At 36.7% G+C, this 17,954-nt stretch overlaps 2 protein-coding genes across 2 annotated transcripts; one reads left to right on the top strand and one right to left on the bottom strand.

The window, feature by feature from the left end:
- Nucleotides 1-980: 980 nt before the first annotated feature.
- On the bottom strand, nt 981-2,728 carry LOC137747231 (cyclin-D3-3-like). The gene is made up of 4 exons (XM_068487301.1): nt 2,061-2,728; nt 1,773-1,974; nt 1,510-1,640; nt 981-1,390 (listed from the first exon to the last, which is right to left on the bottom strand). Exons 1-4 carry the CDS (start codon nt 2,559-2,561, stop codon nt 1,130-1,132), a joined length of 1,095 nt encoding a protein of 364 aa, XP_068343402.1. The 5' UTR covers nt 2,562-2,728; the 3' UTR covers nt 981-1,129.
- Nucleotides 2,729-14,709: 11,981 nt separating this feature from the next.
- LOC137747165 (F-box protein SKIP2-like) lies at nt 14,710-16,614 on the top strand. Its single transcript, XM_068487198.1, has one exon. It carries the CDS (start codon nt 14,786-14,788, stop codon nt 16,388-16,390), a length of 1,605 nt encoding a protein of 534 aa, XP_068343299.1. The 5' UTR covers nt 14,710-14,785; the 3' UTR covers nt 16,391-16,614.
- Nucleotides 16,615-17,954: the final 1,340 nt, after the last annotated feature.

The following is a 17,954-nucleotide window of genomic DNA, read 5'->3' as shown; positions in this document are numbered from 1 at the left end:
GAAACAAATCAATGTGGCTAAATAACCTTACGATAAGTTGTTTAGACTTCAGAGTCTAATCTGTTAGAAAACAACTGGAAGCCTATCAACAACTATGCATTGTTTGAACATGTACTAAGATCAAGCTACACCAATTAGACTAGTTACTCAGCCACAACAATCATTTGCATAAGTGAAAAGAATAGATAAACGTATTACTCGGATTGTTCTAGTTTGGGACTATGTATATCATTTCAATTAGCATAATACAAATATGAGACTACTTTATGAGTACTGTACTGGTTTTGGACATGTGCACAGGCACAAACACAAAGTTAAACGCCTCTAAGGCAGGACAAAATGTTGGCAAGAAAATATTTGGTCGTTTGGAACCTTGCAAACGTCTAATGATGAGTTTGATCATGTTGTAAGAGCAACCCAATCAAATCACCTAATCATAGGGCTTTGAACATTTGAACTTCTCTCTAATGTAGTTCAACAAACCAACTAACAAGCACACTGCTCATTTCTCACCTCTCTAAATTAGAAAATTCCAAAGTCATTGTCTTGTTCAATCATGCTGAACAATCAAAGACTTTCAGTGCCCAACATTTACTTCTTTTTGTTTGGTATGAAGTATTAGCGTTGCCCGTCTCCATATCTGGCATTTTTATTGTTCCATTTCCCCTTTGCTTAGAGGAACTGAACTTACACTTCTACATCTACCCTCATCCCACCCACTGTGGCGCTCATGGACGCCTCAGGTTTAGTTTCAAGCTAAGTCAAGGTAGATAAAGGCCATAAAGAGGATTTTCTTGACAACCACTACATATAACAAAATGAATAAGTGATAATATATAATTGTGTCAATTGTGGGTGTATGCATGATATAAGTACTTAAACACTATCATATGGCAGATCAAGCATGATGGATTTCTTCGACTCATCCGTAAACCATCACCCCCAAACCACATCTCAAGAAAGAGGTAAGAGAGGTGGAGTTTTAATCTCACAGCGTTTCATTTTCACAGTTTGGCCACAAAAGAAATGATGATAATATTAGAGAATGTTCTCAAAGTAGATACTGCCAATAATATAATATGCAAAGGAGGGATTTTATGTTTAATAGTAGACAAAAGACAATCAGAGACTAACGAGAGCTGCTCAGCACGTCCACAGACGCACGATTTAAAGAGGGCAACCTCATCTGCTGGTCCTCCAGTCTGCTCCTTTTAAATCGAGGATCCAGTGATGCTACAGCCCACGAATCACTTGACGTATCACAGCTGAAAGATGCATCAATAACTCCATTTGGGCTGCTGGGTACCGATAAATGCTTGCGTTTGTGGCCTTGGTTTTCGACGCTGCCTGCTAGTTCCTGGATGAGCTTGTAGCACTCATTTACTCTGTCCTGTAAAGGACATAATAATATTCTACTATTTAAGACATCAAGCTTGAATTGAATTACATTTACAGAAGCAGGAGATGAAATTACACGAGAAGTGAGAAATCGATGTATTAAGTACAAACCTTACTGACTTTAAGTACATTCATAAGCTGATTTTGGTATTCCACAGGATTAAATGCCTCAATCTCATCGATTACATACAGCATTGTCGCAGTGGCTAATACGGAAGGCAAATAACATGTAAATCTCAAATCTGCAATAAAAACACCGTATCAAATGTAAGATTCAGTACCAACTCGTGTCATTATGAATACATTTATGCCTTCTTGATACATGTTTGATACTAATAAACTCATCGAAATGAAGGCTTATTTAGATTGCTCACCCGCTATGACTGATAGAAGTAGGCGCTCACACCTCCACAGAAACTCCCAATGCGGGTGGCTCTTCAAACCAAACCTCCTGATAATGTGATCAAAGTACGAATTTGGGGTCACTGGATTCATCCGCCACCCGAGAGTCGATAGCACCAAAAGCTCCATTCTTTGAATGGTCTTCGCTTCGAAAACATACTTTGTTTCCTCCACCTAATCACAATCACGAGAAATCCAATAAACACAACAGTCCAGCAATTTCACAAACACTCAAATTACAAATGGAAATTTACACGTACTTGCAAATCTAAGAGAAGGGGCACATGGGTCTCCTCCACTTTGGCGGCCAACGAGACGCAGGCGACGGCGGCGAGCTGACTCATCCACGGCTTGTCCCTCTGAAACGGCCGGCTGGCAATGAACCTATCAAAGTAGTTCACAGCCAGAAAGGCGGTCAAAGAGGAGAAGCCATAGTGTGCCTTTACACTCAGAATCCACTCAACCACCTCCTTCCGAGCCGCCATCAAAGACCCATCTGAGATTTCTCCACTGATACACACATGGGTTTGTTCCTCTTTGGAGATTAGAGAGGAAAGTTCATCATTTTCCCAGAACATATCACTTTCCAGGAAAATCAAAGGGAAAGATGATTGCTTTTTTGAAAACCCATCACAGTTCTCGCTCTCCTCCTCACTACCATTGTCTCCCAAATCTTCCTCAAATCCTTCTTCGCAGAATAATGAAGGATCGAACGCCATTGGAGGGTTTTGGAGCTCTTGGGGTTCTTCTTGCAGAGCCATCTTCTTCGGAGAAGAAGAGAAGAAAAGCTTTGGTCATTACACAAAAAGAACAAGGGAGAGAGAAAGGGTTGAGCTCATGCCCATATCCATCTCTGAGTCTGTTCCTTTCTCTCTCTTTACTTTTTTAGGAGAGAGAGCGCCAAACGCAGGAAGCATGCGAAGGGGTTTTATCTCAGAACCCTTCACGCCTGTCCCCTTTTTTTTTTTTTTTTTTTTTTTTGCGTTCGCATTCAGCCATTACTTTATATTATTAGAGGAAATCAGATTTTATTGAAAAATAAATAAATGTGGCCTAAAGTTGTGAACATTTCTACTTCCAGTGCTTTTAATGGCTTGTTTGACAAGTATTTTAAATAACTAAAAACGATTTTAGAGAATATATTTATAAAATTAATTTTTAGTAAAAATACGAATTGATTTTGAAAAGACATTTAAAGTACTTTCTGTAAGTTAATTTTTCGTAAAAAAACATTTCAAATGTTTTTGAAATAAAAAATATTTTTAGTATTTTTAATTATTAAAAACAATTATCAGACGAGCCCTAATTTTATTTGGTTACTGATTTAAGTTAAAAAAGCGAATGATTTTCCTTAGAATCACGTGAAGCACAGTTTAGATCTTGGGAGTTTCAACACCGTCAGATGGGATATTTTGATGGTTGAGATGGAAACGTGACTGGTCACGCGGTCAAAAATTAAGGAAGGTCTTTGTTGTAGTGGGAAAAGCGTTGACTGCGTATAACTGGAACGCCGTTAGAAAATTACCGGGGGATGTAATAGAGACCGACACGTGTACCAATAGAAAGTAAAAGATGGTCAACCCGGTAACAGAAACAGTGCAATTTTGGAATAACGGACAGTCATTTTTCGGATTCATCAGAGATGCTCAACTGACAACTCCTCTTTTTTCTTCTTTTGGTCTTTCGGTTTCTTGCTCTCGAATTCAAACAAGAACTTATTATTTACCTTTTACAGCTTACTTTACTTTACTACTGGATTATAAGCAGCTTTTAGGTCATTTACGCTAATGTCAGTGAAAAATATATTACCAGTTCTTTTTCACGTGGAAGAAAAATTAAAATCCCAAGTACATGTTCTCGGGGAATCGGTGTTGATTTTTTGAGACGATGACGGTAGTTATGCTGGAGGTTTCATTCAGAAAATCTCGCACGAGATTCTAGCTGCTCGTAAGGGTCTTCGGCTGGCATCTCAAAGAAATTGGTTGCAATTTATACTTGAGTTTAATGTGCTTCAGGTTGTTCAAGTCATTGGCGGCCTTAATTGAGGATATTAAGCCCAGTTTACGGGGTTTTGAATCCGCTAGAGTTCATCATATTCGTAGAATCACTAATTATGCGGCACATAGAATGACCAACTCGGCCTTATTTTTTAATTTTTCTGGTTTTCTATTTGAGGAAATCTTCTCCAAAATGTCCTCCTCCAAAATTATATCATTTCTTAAACTTATGAATAAAATCAATTATCGTTTCCTCTTAAAAAAATAATAATAATAACCCAAGTACAAAATCACATCATCAAAACTTATAAAATTCATCCAAATGACTCAACTTATATTTTATGAAGATTATATTGTTTAGGGCTCAAGAATGAGATAATCAAACTCGAACTACTATCATGTGGCAGTAATTTATTATCATGTTACTGTAGTAGATAAGAACTTAAGTATTACATATTTATAAAATCTGTTTCATGTAAAATGTTTCGAGTCATTATAAACAGAAAGTTAAATCCTACCATAAAATTTCCAATAAAAAAGCAAAGGGAAATTTCCTAGTGTATGGAAAGTTCATAATTTTTTTTTCTTTAAGCATGTTGTGGGGATTGATTAAGAATATAGGAAGGGGATCTTGTCCATGTGCATCAAAACTGAAGCTTCCTAGTTCCTACCGAGACATTGTTAAGTGAGGCCCAACAACACTTTTGGTCCGTTTGAAAGAACGCTACACGGCTTTCATTTCATTTTCTCATTTTTTGGAAAGTAGCTTTCACTTCAAAACTGGATAATGTCGTGCATTTACAAGAGTGGAGAGGAGAGAGGCCATAGGATACAATTTGATTAATGATTCTTTACATGTAAAATGTTAATTGTGTTCCTACTTTTAGTTGCACTGCCAATATTTTAATCGACACTCACATATAACCAAAACAACCTCGCTAAAGTTGTTCTCAAATGATAAAAATCATATTTTATAACCGGACAAACTCATACGAGTTGATTGACCACATAAGTTCATAACATCTAATGCAATAAGTATACATCAATTGCTAAAATGGTCAACTAATCTCATGATTTTGATTAAGTTGTAAAAATAAGAAATATGAATTCATCGCATAAGGGGGACATCTCATGCCCCATGACAAATAATAACAAGAGAAGACGAAACTTGCTAATGGAAATTAACTGGGAAGGGGAGACAGCGACAGAGTGACACAATTTCCTTAACATTTGTTGCCGTATTGTCTGTCCGAAACGGCATGCCCTACGCCACATTTGATGTCCGCCCATTCTGCGCCGTAGAAAATATAGATTTACCATTTACTTTGGCATTTATTTATAAACTATTGCAAACAATACACTCGATTTACCTCACCTGCTCCCTGCATGCTTTCTGCTGCTGCTGCTGCGACCTGTTTCATTACAATTACTCAAAGACCGAATCAGACTCTCTTTTTACTGCTTTCTCACTTGGCATTTATATAGACAAAGAAGGAACAAGATTCTCTTCCATCTTATTACCATCTCCTTTCTTCCTTTCTTTTGAGCAAAAAATAGATCTACCTGTTATTAGAATTGTTGTTTTTTCGACAGACATATATAGATAACTAAACAGCCTCCACATTTAATAATTTATTGAAGAGATGGTCTTTACATGATGTTAAGAGAATTTGACAATACCAATATATTTATATGCTAGTATAATATCACATTAGGGTACGTAGAAGGAGGACTTTCCTCCCTTTTGAGAGAGGTTTTGCTTTTGCTAGATACGTAGACGGAATTAAATTTGAATTGCAATATGTATTATAATTAATTTCCTTTTGGTTATTAGAAGAAAAAGACTCTTGACAAAGATTACACGATGATGATATTCTCTTATGCATGCTTTTTCCATCGTTTCCAACATCTTTTAATAAGTTTAAGATATATGTATGCATGCAGCATGCACTGACCAGATCTCTTTTTGCTCAGAGCAGCTACACTGATCCTCTTTTAAGTTTTTCAACTTGGTAATATTAGCTACTTGTGTATATATGGCAGCGTGGCTAGGGCAAAGATCTTTGTGTTTTCACGATAAAGGTATACTGTTGTTGCTATCAACCAAAGTTGTGATAAAAATAATCTGTTATTTGCTCAAAGAGATAAAGTTAAAGAGAAGAGAGTAATTAAACAAGTTGGTTTTTGTTTTTCTTTCTGCATGAGTACTCGCTATCATACAGGATAGCTCTAACATTTTCTTACGACAAAGAGTGACTGTTACAGTCTAAACTACAGCACTACCGACATCAATTTGGTCCATTTTCTGTTGGTATTTAGTACGTGATACTGACATAATACGGATTATCCATTAAGTAATGTGGTTCAACACTTGCATGGTGCTTGAATCAGTACATATTTGTATGTATTTTTTATTTTTTTTTATATAAGCGATAAACAGAAGGGAGTTGAATATAAGATTTTGTAAACGCTCCTATCCGAGCTACAAATCTCTTGCCATACTCAACCGTAATTAGATTTACAACTGTAAGTAGAATCTGGCGTGCATGCTAAAGCTTTTCCTTTTTAAATAATATCCTTTATCCCTCCATGCTGAGGTTACAAAAATGTTTTTGGGCTGAAGGCCCCAAAGCGCCAAAGGAAATTAAAGCCCATAAACAATATCCAGGCAAGTTTTACGAGTTGCTGTTAAAGTATTGAAGATGTTCTACGTACCACAGATTGATGATGCAATGATCCCCTTTTTCATGTAACGTCGTATAACATGAGCCGTCCGTTAACAAACTTTTGGCTTCCAAGTCAAATGGTGCCCAAAACAGAGATAATGGCCCCAAGAAATGCATTTATGGGTGTTTTGAACTTAAGTTGGAAATTTCAGATCTTTACTCGCTTTCCATTGACCAATCATTTGAAGTTAGTTCTAGGAGATTTAGAGCTCGTTTTAATGTGTTTTTAAAATGATTGAAAGCTATTTTGATAAAAATGTTTTTAGAATTAATCCTTAGTAAAAATGCAAGTAAATCCTAGAAGCGCATAATTAGTATTTCTTGCAGAAATTACTTCAAGTGCTTTTGGAACCCAAAAATATTTTCTCTAAAAGCACTTTCAGTTATTTTAAAAGTACATCCAAACGAGCCCTTATCCACCAAATAAAGAGTAAAAAAAAAAAATTTGACAATTTTCAATACGATATACAACTCCAAACTTGTAGGACAAAAAATCCTAATTAGGTATCTCATTCGGAGTAGTATTCAACTAGGTATATGACGATAAAATATAAAATAAAAAACTTTACAAGTATAAATTATAAATAAATGAGCAAAAAATACTACTATAACTCAAAATGATTACTTCATTACAATTAAATCCTATCACATTTTCCAACCAGCCAGTCAAATTTTGGTCTCAAGGTTGACCGTCGATGTCCAAGAGTGGCTTTAAAAAAAATACATGTTAAGTGATGAATTTTTCTAATAAATTCTCTAATTTTGTTGTGTATACATATAAAAACAATAAAACCACACAACAAGCATAATTTAAGATGACAAATTTGCACCTATTGCTAAATTTTTAGGTCATCGTTGAACAATAAGTTGAAAATTTTCGGCACCAATAACGGCGAACGACGACAATTTTCAGCACTTACGCATGTGACTTGTGGGTTGTGTGATTGGGGGGTAAAAATGTAAGTGTATATGCTTATAGTTTAGTACTGTTATGAGTTTCACAACCAGAATCAACAGAATAGTTAACCTGGGTTGGTATGGCCCGGTTATTCTTTTAGAAGTTTGCATTCTATTTAAGGGATTTAGATCCCATCTGGATCTAAATTGTGAGGATTTCAAGAATCTTCATATTTTAGTCATTCAGTGACATCCCACATCATCCAGGGAAGTGATCCTTATATGTATATTCTCATCCCTACCTAGCACGAGGCATTTTGGAAGCTCATTGGCTTCGGGTTCTGTAGGAACTCCAAAGTTAAGCGAGAAGGAGGCTAGAGCAATCCCATGATGGGTGACCCACTGGGAAGTTACTTGTGAATTCCCAAAAACAAAACCGTGAGGGTAGGGGTGGGCATAAAAACCGCAAAACCGTATCGAACCGTAAAAAAAAAAACCGAAAAAAACCGTGTTGACCAGAAAAGTCAACTTTGAGTGAAAAACCGAACCGAACCGTTCAAACCGGTTCCGGTTCCGGTTTCGAATGACCAAGAACCGGCCAAACTGAACTGAACCGTTTTATTAATAATAAATAAATAAATTATATATACACACACATGTCATGGTATAATAGGTTGAAAAATTGTATACAGGAGCTGCTGCTTCTTGCTTGCTCTCTGAAGTTTGAAAACTTGCAATTTGTTTCATCATTTTTTTGTTTGTTGACTGATTGACCAGTGCATATGTATTTTAGTTGTAGAAGATGTATTTGAATGCATTAAAAAAGATGTGTTGTATGCAACTTTATGTAATCAGTTTTAGAAGATGTATTTGAATGCATAATGATTTGGTGTTCAAATAATTTATTATTAGGAACCGTAAACCGGCAAGAACCGAATCGGAACCGGTGTAGACCGAACCGTAATGTTCTAGTCATAAATTTAAGTGGAACCGCATCGAATCGAACCGTTAATATATTTCGGTTCCGGTTCCAATTTAGGGGTGGAACCGCACCGAACCGCACCGTGCCCACCCCTACGTGAGGGAATGGTAAGCCCAAAACGGACAATATCGTGCTACGGTAGTGGGGTCGAGCCCGGAAAGTGGTCCCACCCGGACCGGGATGTGACACATTCATCGTGTATCGTACGGTCAGAAATTATTTGATTTTTTATTTAAATTAAACACAAATAGTACTTGACAAAAATTGACCACACGATATACGATGAATGATTAGGATGTGAAGATCCATAGGATCGCCACAAAGTGGATCCGGAGAGGATCATCTTCCCTATTAAGGGTCCGACTTCAATACTGCATATTTTTAGAAAAAAAAACTAATGAAAAAGGTTTGAAAACTTTGAGTTTTAATGATAATGACAAAATAAAGGGTAAAATGAATAGTACCAGGATTGATTTTTTAGTATAAAATATGATTTTTTGTTAAAATAAATAATACCGTGAATTTTTTGTTAAGACTCCTTATTTTTTGTAGTATTTTTCTATTTTTAAGCTTCTCAATACGGAAGGGGAGCAATAAGCATTATTCTATTAATAATTCTTTATAGGTTGAGAGCTTGAAATGATGAATGCACATCTTTTAATTGTTAAGTTGGAAAAAATTAAATATTAACGACAAATCAATCTAATGATGAATATCGATCAAACATTGAATAAATTTGTTTGTACGTTCCAGTTTCCATCAAAAAGAAGTTTGCCTAACAAATAGACTTGGGTTCTTCACAACTAATTATAAATTTATAATATTCAGGTGAGACTTGAGAAGTTTTTTATATAGTTTGATTCTTTAAGTATTTTTCACTAACATTTTTAACTGTTTAGAGTTCATGATTTTGCACACACCAGTTTAAAATATTTCAAAAGAAAAAAAAAATTTGTCATTCAGAATTAAAAACAACCAAATATTGGAATATATGTATTTGTATTAAGCTAGCAATTCAAACACTTCCAAAATAACAATCCAAAGCTCCAAACACATGAATATTTGTTTGACGAACAAGGAAACACCGATAATATATAAACATTATTAGAAAATGGTTTCATGAAATCAAAACCATAAACTAACAAGGCTTGAAATGAAAGTCAGATTGATGGTTGTATCGTAACAAAATCAAAAAGACAAAACCCAAGACCAAGAATTGTAGTCTATACAAGATTTGGTATTAAGGTTTTCTTAAAATTAGGCTGCCCGTTAGAGATTTTGACAAAAAGAAAAGAAAAAAAGAAAAAAACAAGAGATAATAAAATAACATAAGAGTAGGAGATATTCAACTCATCACAACCAACAATTAAATAAAGGAAATTTTTATTTGAACCCATGTAACCTCTTTTTACATCCAACTTACTTTCTTCACCCATATTGTTTTTTATTAAAGAATTTATCTCTCTTTAAACCCAAATTTATTACCAAAACTATCATCTCAAACCCAATTCAAAATGTTAAATTATCTTTACACTCATTCCCTTTATAAAATAACATCTGTAATTGAAAAAAAAAAAAAAAAGAGGCGTCCTTGCTCCATCCCTCTTTTCCAATAGCCTTTTCCATGGCTACTTTTTTTTTTTTTTTTTTCTGCTACCAAACTCAAACATTTGCCTTTTTTATTTCTACTGATGTGCATAAGCAACAAATCAAACAATTCATCCCCTTATATTTATCAACAAACTAGGAAGTTTATAATCTAAGAATATTGGTAAGAAGTTTTTCCTTAGAATTTTCCAATTGCAGAAAGTTTAACAAACCATTTAGGATATTGATGAAAAAATTGAAACCCAAATACTCATCTTCTAAACTTAAAAAAAAATTGAAATCAAAAGAACAAAATATTCAAAAATTGAGTCATATCTTAGTTGGAGGATTCAAAACTTCAAAATCACCATCCATCAATAAAAAAGTTTGTTTTTCTCTACAAGACCTATTAGGGTTTTAGTTAGAATGAACTTATGATAAACAAGAAGTAATGGTAGAGCTTAATGAGTTTATTGATAAATTTGAATTTTATTATTAATTTCATTTGTACTTAATTGTCACATTCCCGCCCGGGTCCTCACCACATCCCAAGCTCGACTCCACCGTAGCACGATATTGTTCGCTTTGGGCCCCTACCACACCTTCACAGTTTTGTTTCTAGAAACTCACACGAGAACTTTCCAGTGGGTCACCCATCATGAGATTGCTCTTGCGCGAACTCGCTTAACTTCAGAGTTTCAATGGAACCCGAAGCCAGCGAGCTCCCAAAAGACCTCGTATTAGGTAGAGATGAGAATATACATATAAGGCTTACAGGATCCACTTCCCTGGGCGATGTGGGGTGTTACAATCCACCCCTCCTTAGGGGCCCGACATCCTGGTCGGCACACTAGGCCAATGATTGACTCTGATACCAAATTGTCACATCTCGCCCCGGATCCCCACCACATCCTGAGTTTGACTCTACCATAGCACGATATTGTCTGCTTTGGGCCCCTACCACACCCTCAAGGTTTTGTTTATGGGAACTCAGATAAGAACTTTCCAGTGGGTCACCCATTCTAGGATTGCTGTCGCGCGAACTCGCTTAACTTCAGAGTTCCAATGGAACCCGAAGCGAATGAACTCTCAAAAGGTCTCGTGCTAAGTATAGATGGGAATATACATATAAGGCTTACATGATCCACTCCCCTGGACGCTGTGGGATGTTACATTAATAGTAATTATGCAATAGGGTAAAATAGACAATTAACAATTTAAATTTAAGTTGGGTGTAGAAAAATGTTACATAGGTTCAAATAAAATTTCTCTTAAATAAACATTTTATGCAAGTTGCTCTCGTGTTTTTAGACGTCTCAGCCTAAAGTTCTTGTTGCGATCATCCTATCATTTGAATATTTTGTCAACAAGTTGAAGGCTAGTCACTGATTGAGTTGTTGATTTGGTAGGATTTTAATCAGAAAAAGGGCCTCCTGTTTGAATAATGGTGGGCACGATGGTACTAAATATTACTATTTGTTTTTTGACCCACTTTACTTGAAAACGATCGTTCCCGAATTGGACGTTTCAAAATGAAGTTGATAGTGCCGTTATAATTGATCACAAACGTATGTGACCGTTCGTTGAAATGAACCCTTGGATCTTGACCGTTGATAGATGCCATTTTTCTTCATGAAATCCAAGTTTTACATTTTCTTTTTGTTCATGAAGAAAATCAATATTATATTTATTGAAAAAGAAAAAAAATAATACAAAGATGAAAACAAACAAAAAGGGGATGTTGAAGAATTAGGTGGATCAAACTACTCATGAAGTTTGGTTGTTGGACTACTATTGTACCCTTATCCTCTTACCCTTACAAAATGGGGAGGAAGAACTAATATTCTTGGATTTATGGCTCGTTTGGAAGTGCTTTTAGAATGATTAAAAGCGATTTTTTGTGAAAATATTCTTGAAATCAATCCCTAGTAAACATTCAAGTGGATCTTGTAAAAACACTATACGTGCTTCATGTAAGAATCACATATCTGATGCTTCTTCCAAAAAACAGTTAAAGTGCTTTTGGATCCAAAAGCGTTTTCAATTATGTTAAAAGTACTTTCAAACTAGCCCTTAGTCATTAATTACAATATTAGGTTACTTCTTTCCGCTCAAAGCGAGTTAAAAAAAATACTCCCATACATAGTGACTCATTGTCACCCCAAGCTGCTTCCCAAGTTGTACATTTTCACGAAACCAATTAATCAATTGATTGCAATGCGTTAGTCATAATAATTAAGTAATGAACTCGTCATACAAGTGAATCAAACATTTTTTTTTTTTTTTGGAATGACAAGTGAATCAAACTTGAGTGAAGAATATTGTTAGACTATAGTCCTAGTTATATTTTTTTTGTACCTTATATTAGAAAAAAAGCAAACCTTAAACGTATCATAATCTTAATTTATTATCGTATTCTTATTCGCTAGTTGAATTTACGCCAAGAGTTAAGGTCGATCCAAAACATATTGAATTAGATTGAATTATTTTAAGAAAATGCTAAGGAGGCTACATGTTTATACTACATTGGTATATTGTATGATGTGACAAGTAATGTGTACATGCTACATTAATTAATGAATATCTTATTAGATGTTGATTTATGCATCAGTTGCCACATAAAATGGTACACTAATATAAATTCAAAACTGGGATATCTCTAGTATTACTCTTTATTTTGATTTGCTTAAAAAAAAAAATTAAATACCAAATACGATTTTATACTAAAATAGAAATATTGTGACTCATGAGTCATGAGTGTGGTAGGGTCTCAAAATAATTTCCAAATATAGAATGAGTCATGGCATGGCTTTTAAATAAAGGGATAAGGAAAAAGAAAGAAAATTAGTGGAGATAGCACTTGAGAGTTTATTCTGTTTCCCTTTTTTTTCCTTTCCCCATTTCCAGTCATTACTCATTCCCTCTTCAGAAACAAAAAAGCAAAAGAAAAATGTTCATCCACCCAAAACAATACTCATTCATGCATGACTCACCAACTAGATATTTCGTTATAGTAGTCATATAGTAATACAACCTAATGACATTTCTCTTTATTTAGGGGGGGTTTTAGGTTCGAATTTTGTGAACAACAAATTCAATATCAATTTAAATAGCTGACCTATTGTGTGGTTCATTCTCGTCCCTCATCCCTTTAGTGTGAATAATACAGTTGTATTCATAAGTCATAGTACAATGAGCAACCATAACAAATTGGTATCGAGCTCACAATCCAAGTAAGTCGAACTTAAAACTTCTAACTTACAATTAAATATGAATACCACTACTATACTATTTAATTCTTTTCTTATAGTTAGAAATTAGAATTATAGGTAAATGTCTCATTGTGTAAATCCTAAATAGAGATCATGTACGAATCCTATTACATCCAGAATATATTTCTTATTAGTACTTGAATTACTTAGGGAGCAAGTTTTTTTTTACCTTAAATATTCATCACGAGATGCGTCAAAAAAAAAAAATATTGATCACGAAATTTCTTAAGCCTCTTTTTTGTTTTGTTTTTTCCTTCCTTCCTTTTGTATCACACCTCTCCCTCTCTCCCCCTTAAAATAGACTACAGTAAGTTGTGACAACAAATCTAAATTAAAGCTTGGGTTAATTGTAGACCAAGTCCTGGTCAAGGGGTACATAAACTTGTTTACTAATATTCTGAAAATCACATAAATCAAAAGTAGCATACAAATTCGGACGGCAAATCAGAAGACGAAGTCGAACAACCGACTACTGACCCAAAAGAAGGAAAAGTAACAAGAAAGCACGATGTGGGGTATCAAAAAACACAATCACTGAATCACATAATCCTAATAATAATCCACATGCTTAATAATTCCACGCACAATTAGGCTAAAGCTGTGTGCTTGAAAATTTTAACAGAAATGGTTAATTGCAAAATTCGCCCTTTAAATATTTGGGTTTTCTTCATTTTGGTGCTTTCAAAATCATCTTAGTTGAATTTTTCCATCTGGTTTATTGTAAATTGTATATCTACAATAAACATGACATAATCAATAAAAAATCATGATCATGTTAAGAAAATTGACGAAAACTGACAGGACTAAACAATATGATTTAAATTATTTATCTACATGTGTCGCAATCTAAGTAATGCTTTCAATACCATTGTTTGCAAAAATACTCTAACGTGGAGTCCTAATCTCGATTAGTTCTACATGTATTGCAATTGTTCTTGCTCTATATGAGATGTTTCTTTAACGACATAGATCATATAATAGCGTGTTCTGTCCAAAAAATCGATCAAACTGAATTTCATCCGTCATTAACTTTGTCAACTTTTATAACGAAGCCAATCAACGGGGTAGACCCTTGTTAAGCACACTTGGGAAGGAAAAACAATGAAGGACCAAGTTGCAATAATCCATAATGTTCAGGCGACAAATCTAAATTTGACCGTAAAAAATTGAAAGTAAAAACAATAAAATAGGCGCGTATCTGACGGCCAAGGTTGAATAATGATGGTCGGCCGTGGCCCGTGTAGATTGCGAGGACGCCACGGAGCATCCCATTTGACGGGTCACATAAAACACACTCAACGCCGTCGCCCACTGTCTACGCGCCTATTTCTCAGAGAGTTATTTTATATGCTCACAAGAAGAACTCACACACACACACACACACAGACAAATTCACTTTTTCAGATAACCTTGAGAAAACCCACCACCATCTCTCTCTCTCTCTCTCTCTCTCTCTCTCTCTCTCTCTCTCTCTCTCTCTCTCTCACCTTCTGGCGGCGCGTTCAGTTCACTCGCAGCTGCGCCATGGGACAGTCCTATTCGTTTCCTGAGTCTCCGGCGGAGCACAGTCCAAGAGAGATATCAACGAGCCGCCGTTTCAGCTTCAAACAGGTGGCGATTGTTTCATCCTTGAACGACGAAGACTCCGAGTTTCACGGGGAAGTCACCCAGGGCCGTGACTACACCTCCGATCTTCCCGACGAGTTGTTGGCGAGTATTTTTCACTTCCTCGGTGCCGGAGACCGGAAACGAAGCTCGCTCGTCTGCCGCCGGTGGCTGAGAGTCGACGGCCAGAGCCGGCACCGCCTCTCTTTCAACGCCCAGGCCGGGCTTCTCCCTTTCCTGCCTGCTCTCTTCGCCCGCTTCGACTCGGTCACGAAGCTCGCTCTTCGATGCGATCGCAAATCGATCAGCCTTGACGACGACGCTTTGGTCCTGATCTCGATTCGCTGCAGAAACCTCACGCGCCTCAAGCTCCGCGGCTGCCGGGAAATCACCGACCTCGGAATGACCGCGTTCGCGCAGAACTGTAAGGGCCTGAAGAAGCTCTCCTGCGGCTCCTGCCTGTTCGGCGCCAAAGCCATGAACGCCGTCTTCGAGCACTGCCCGGCGCTCGAGGAGCTCTCCGTGAAGCGGCTCCGCGGTGTCCACGACGGCTCGGAGCCGATCGGCGACAAAATTGCGTCGTCGTCGCTGAAATCGATAACCTTGAGGGAGATATTGAACGGACAGTGCTTCGGGCCGCTTATCGTCGGCTCCAAGAATCTCAAGACCCTGAAGCTAATCCGCTGTTTGGGGGATTGGGATACGGTTCTGGAAAAGCTTGAAAATGGAAACCGGAGTTTGATTGAAGTTCACCTGGAGAGGTTGCAGGTGACCGATTTGGGGCTTTCGGCAATTTCGAAATGCTCGAATTTGGAGGTTTTGCACATTGTTAAGGCTCCTGAGTGTTCAAATTTCGGGCTTATCTGTGTTGCCGAAAACTGCAAGATGCTGAGGAAGCTTCACATTGATGGATGGAGGACGAATAGGATTGGGGACGAAGGTTTGATTGCCATAGCCAAAGAGTGCCCAAACATACAGGAGCTTGTTCTGATTGGTGTGAATCCTACCTCTTCGAGTCTAACTGCAATTGCCTCCAATTGCCAAAAATTGGAGAGGTTGGCGCTCTGCGGTAGCGGATCATTTGGAGATGCAGAGTTCGCTTGCATTGCTGCGAAATGTGTGGCGTTGAAGAAACTGTGTATTAAGGGGTGCCCAATTTCCGATGCCGGGCTCGAAATGCTTGCTTGGGGTTGTCCCAGTTTGGCCAAGATTAAGGTCAAGAAGTGCAGAGGAGTGAGTGGCGAGGTGGCGGAGTGGTTGAGGGAACGAAGAGGATCATTGACTGTGAATTGGGATGCTGGTGAAATTGGATCAATGGATGCTAGTGGCTATGCAGGTGGAGCTGTACAAAGCGCTGTGGAGTTTCCGGTTGATCATGTAGCGGTTGCCATTGCTCCAGCAAGTAGCAATACTCCAATGGCATTGTTTAGAACAAAGTTTGGTTTTTTTTCAGGTAGGAGTTTTGTTCCATGCACATTCAGAAGGTGGTCGGTTAGTGAGAGTAGTTCCAGTGCAAACTTGTAGGTGAAGTTTCTGTGGGCTGCAAAAGTTGCCGTGGGGGCCTCAGCTCACTTTGGTACGTTGTTTACAGTGTATTCGTCAAATGAACATTCTTCTGTATTCATGGCCTGTTTTGGGCCGTTTCGTGATGCCCTTTTGAATTTTTTGGTAATTTGTTCGTTACATAACTTGTTTACTCTTTCCATGATATCAACATTTATGTGAGAATTCGAAACTACATTCGTTTTGATTAAGTTTAGGATGCCTGTTTGGTTTAATCTGAGCTCAATCTATTTATGTCTTGCGTACAATGCAAGTAATAGTGCTCAATCTAATGTGGTGATGTTTCGTGCAATTGCTTTCCCAATATGCCGAAGGTGTTCAGTTTCTGACCATTCGCAGAGAATTCGAAACTGCTTGTGTTTGTATTTACTCTTCTGTGTGGAAACGTTGGTGAATGTACTTGAATTGATGCTGCATTTAACTTTTGTAATCTGACTGATATTGTTTAATCGGGAGGCCATCCGTTCAAGGGTTCATTAAAAGCGTTTTTAATCATTCTAAAAGTGCTTTCAAATACTCTTAATTATGAATTTCTTGAAACATTTTAATTAAGCACATGGTTAATGCTTTTGAATTGGCAGCAGTAGTATCGCTTTGTTTTGCTTTGCCCACGCGAAAGGGCGACGAGAATATTTGTTTTGCTTTGACTAATCTATACGCGTTTGTTGACATCGGGTTAACATGTTCCTCTGAATAGTAGTACTAATAGGTAATCGGCGACGCGTATAGATTAGTCAAATCAGCTGATTATGCAGCACTAATTGCGCTTATGTTCCATATGAACTATGTTAATACGGCGGTAGACATTCGTTTGCACCCACACCACAATATGATTTTGAAGGTCACGCTTACAGGTATTTGATTATGGATTTTTAAAAGAAAATTTACTCTTTTCCGATTCCCGTAGACGTATGGAAAAGTTATGCGGTGAAATGATTCATTTTTTTATATTTGTAGTAAATACATAGAACTCAAGAATTAATATGATTTGAATTCATATTTTTTGTAAGTAAACATGCTCTAAGAGTAATTTAGTAATCAAACTAGCTTTTATTCCGTTAGTAAACACTTTGTTGGGATTTAACTTAATTTTCTTTATGATTCCTAACTGTTAGTGAACACTTTAATCGGTAGGTCTTTCCATATCATGCTCACTTTGATTACTTCTTGTTTTGATTTCATGTATGTAAACATACCCTAAAGTGTTTCATAGTAACATTAGTTTTTAGAAAATTTACAAAAATAAACCTCATTAGGCCCATGGAACAAAAGTACTAAAGTGAGTTTCTATTGTTTTTTATTTGAAAAAAAAAAAAAAAAAAAAAAAAAAACTAGCTTCAGATTTAGCTATATTTTTTAAAGTTGGTAATCATCTTTTAAGATGTTAAGTTATGAATTATCCTGATTTATTTGTATAAATTAGTCTCATAAAATTTTGCCGCCGCCACCACCTCCGCCACAATCATTGGTTCCACAACTTCCACCACAACCACAATTGCTACCACCACCGCCGCCGCCACCATTG

This window comes from Pyrus communis, chromosome 10 (assembly GCF_963583255.1).
Source record: "Pyrus communis chromosome 10, drPyrComm1.1, whole genome shotgun sequence".
Classification (NCBI taxonomy): domain Eukaryota; kingdom Viridiplantae; phylum Streptophyta; class Magnoliopsida; order Rosales; family Rosaceae; genus Pyrus; species Pyrus communis.
The sequence above is the reverse complement of the archived record's forward strand: the minus strand, read 5'-3'. Positions and strand labels throughout refer to the sequence as shown.

Excerpts from the sequence above, each read along its gene's own strand:
- LOC137747231 (XM_068487301.1), bottom strand. The coding sequence starts at position 2,561 with ATGGCTCTGCAAGAAGAACCCCAAGAGCTCCAAAACCCTCCAATGGCG. Across the intron at positions 1,641-1,772 it reads ACTTCTATCAGTCATAGCGG|ATTTGAGATTTACATGTTAT; the intron begins GTGAGCAATCTA and ends TTTTTATTGCAG. Across the intron at positions 1,391-1,509 it reads ATGTACTTAAAGTCAGTAAG|GACAGAGTAAATGAGTGCTA; the intron begins GTTTGTACTTAA and ends TGTCCTTTACAG.
- LOC137747165 (XM_068487198.1), top strand. The coding sequence starts at position 14,786 with ATGGGACAGTCCTATTCGTTTCCTGAGTCTCCGGCGGAGCACAGTCCA.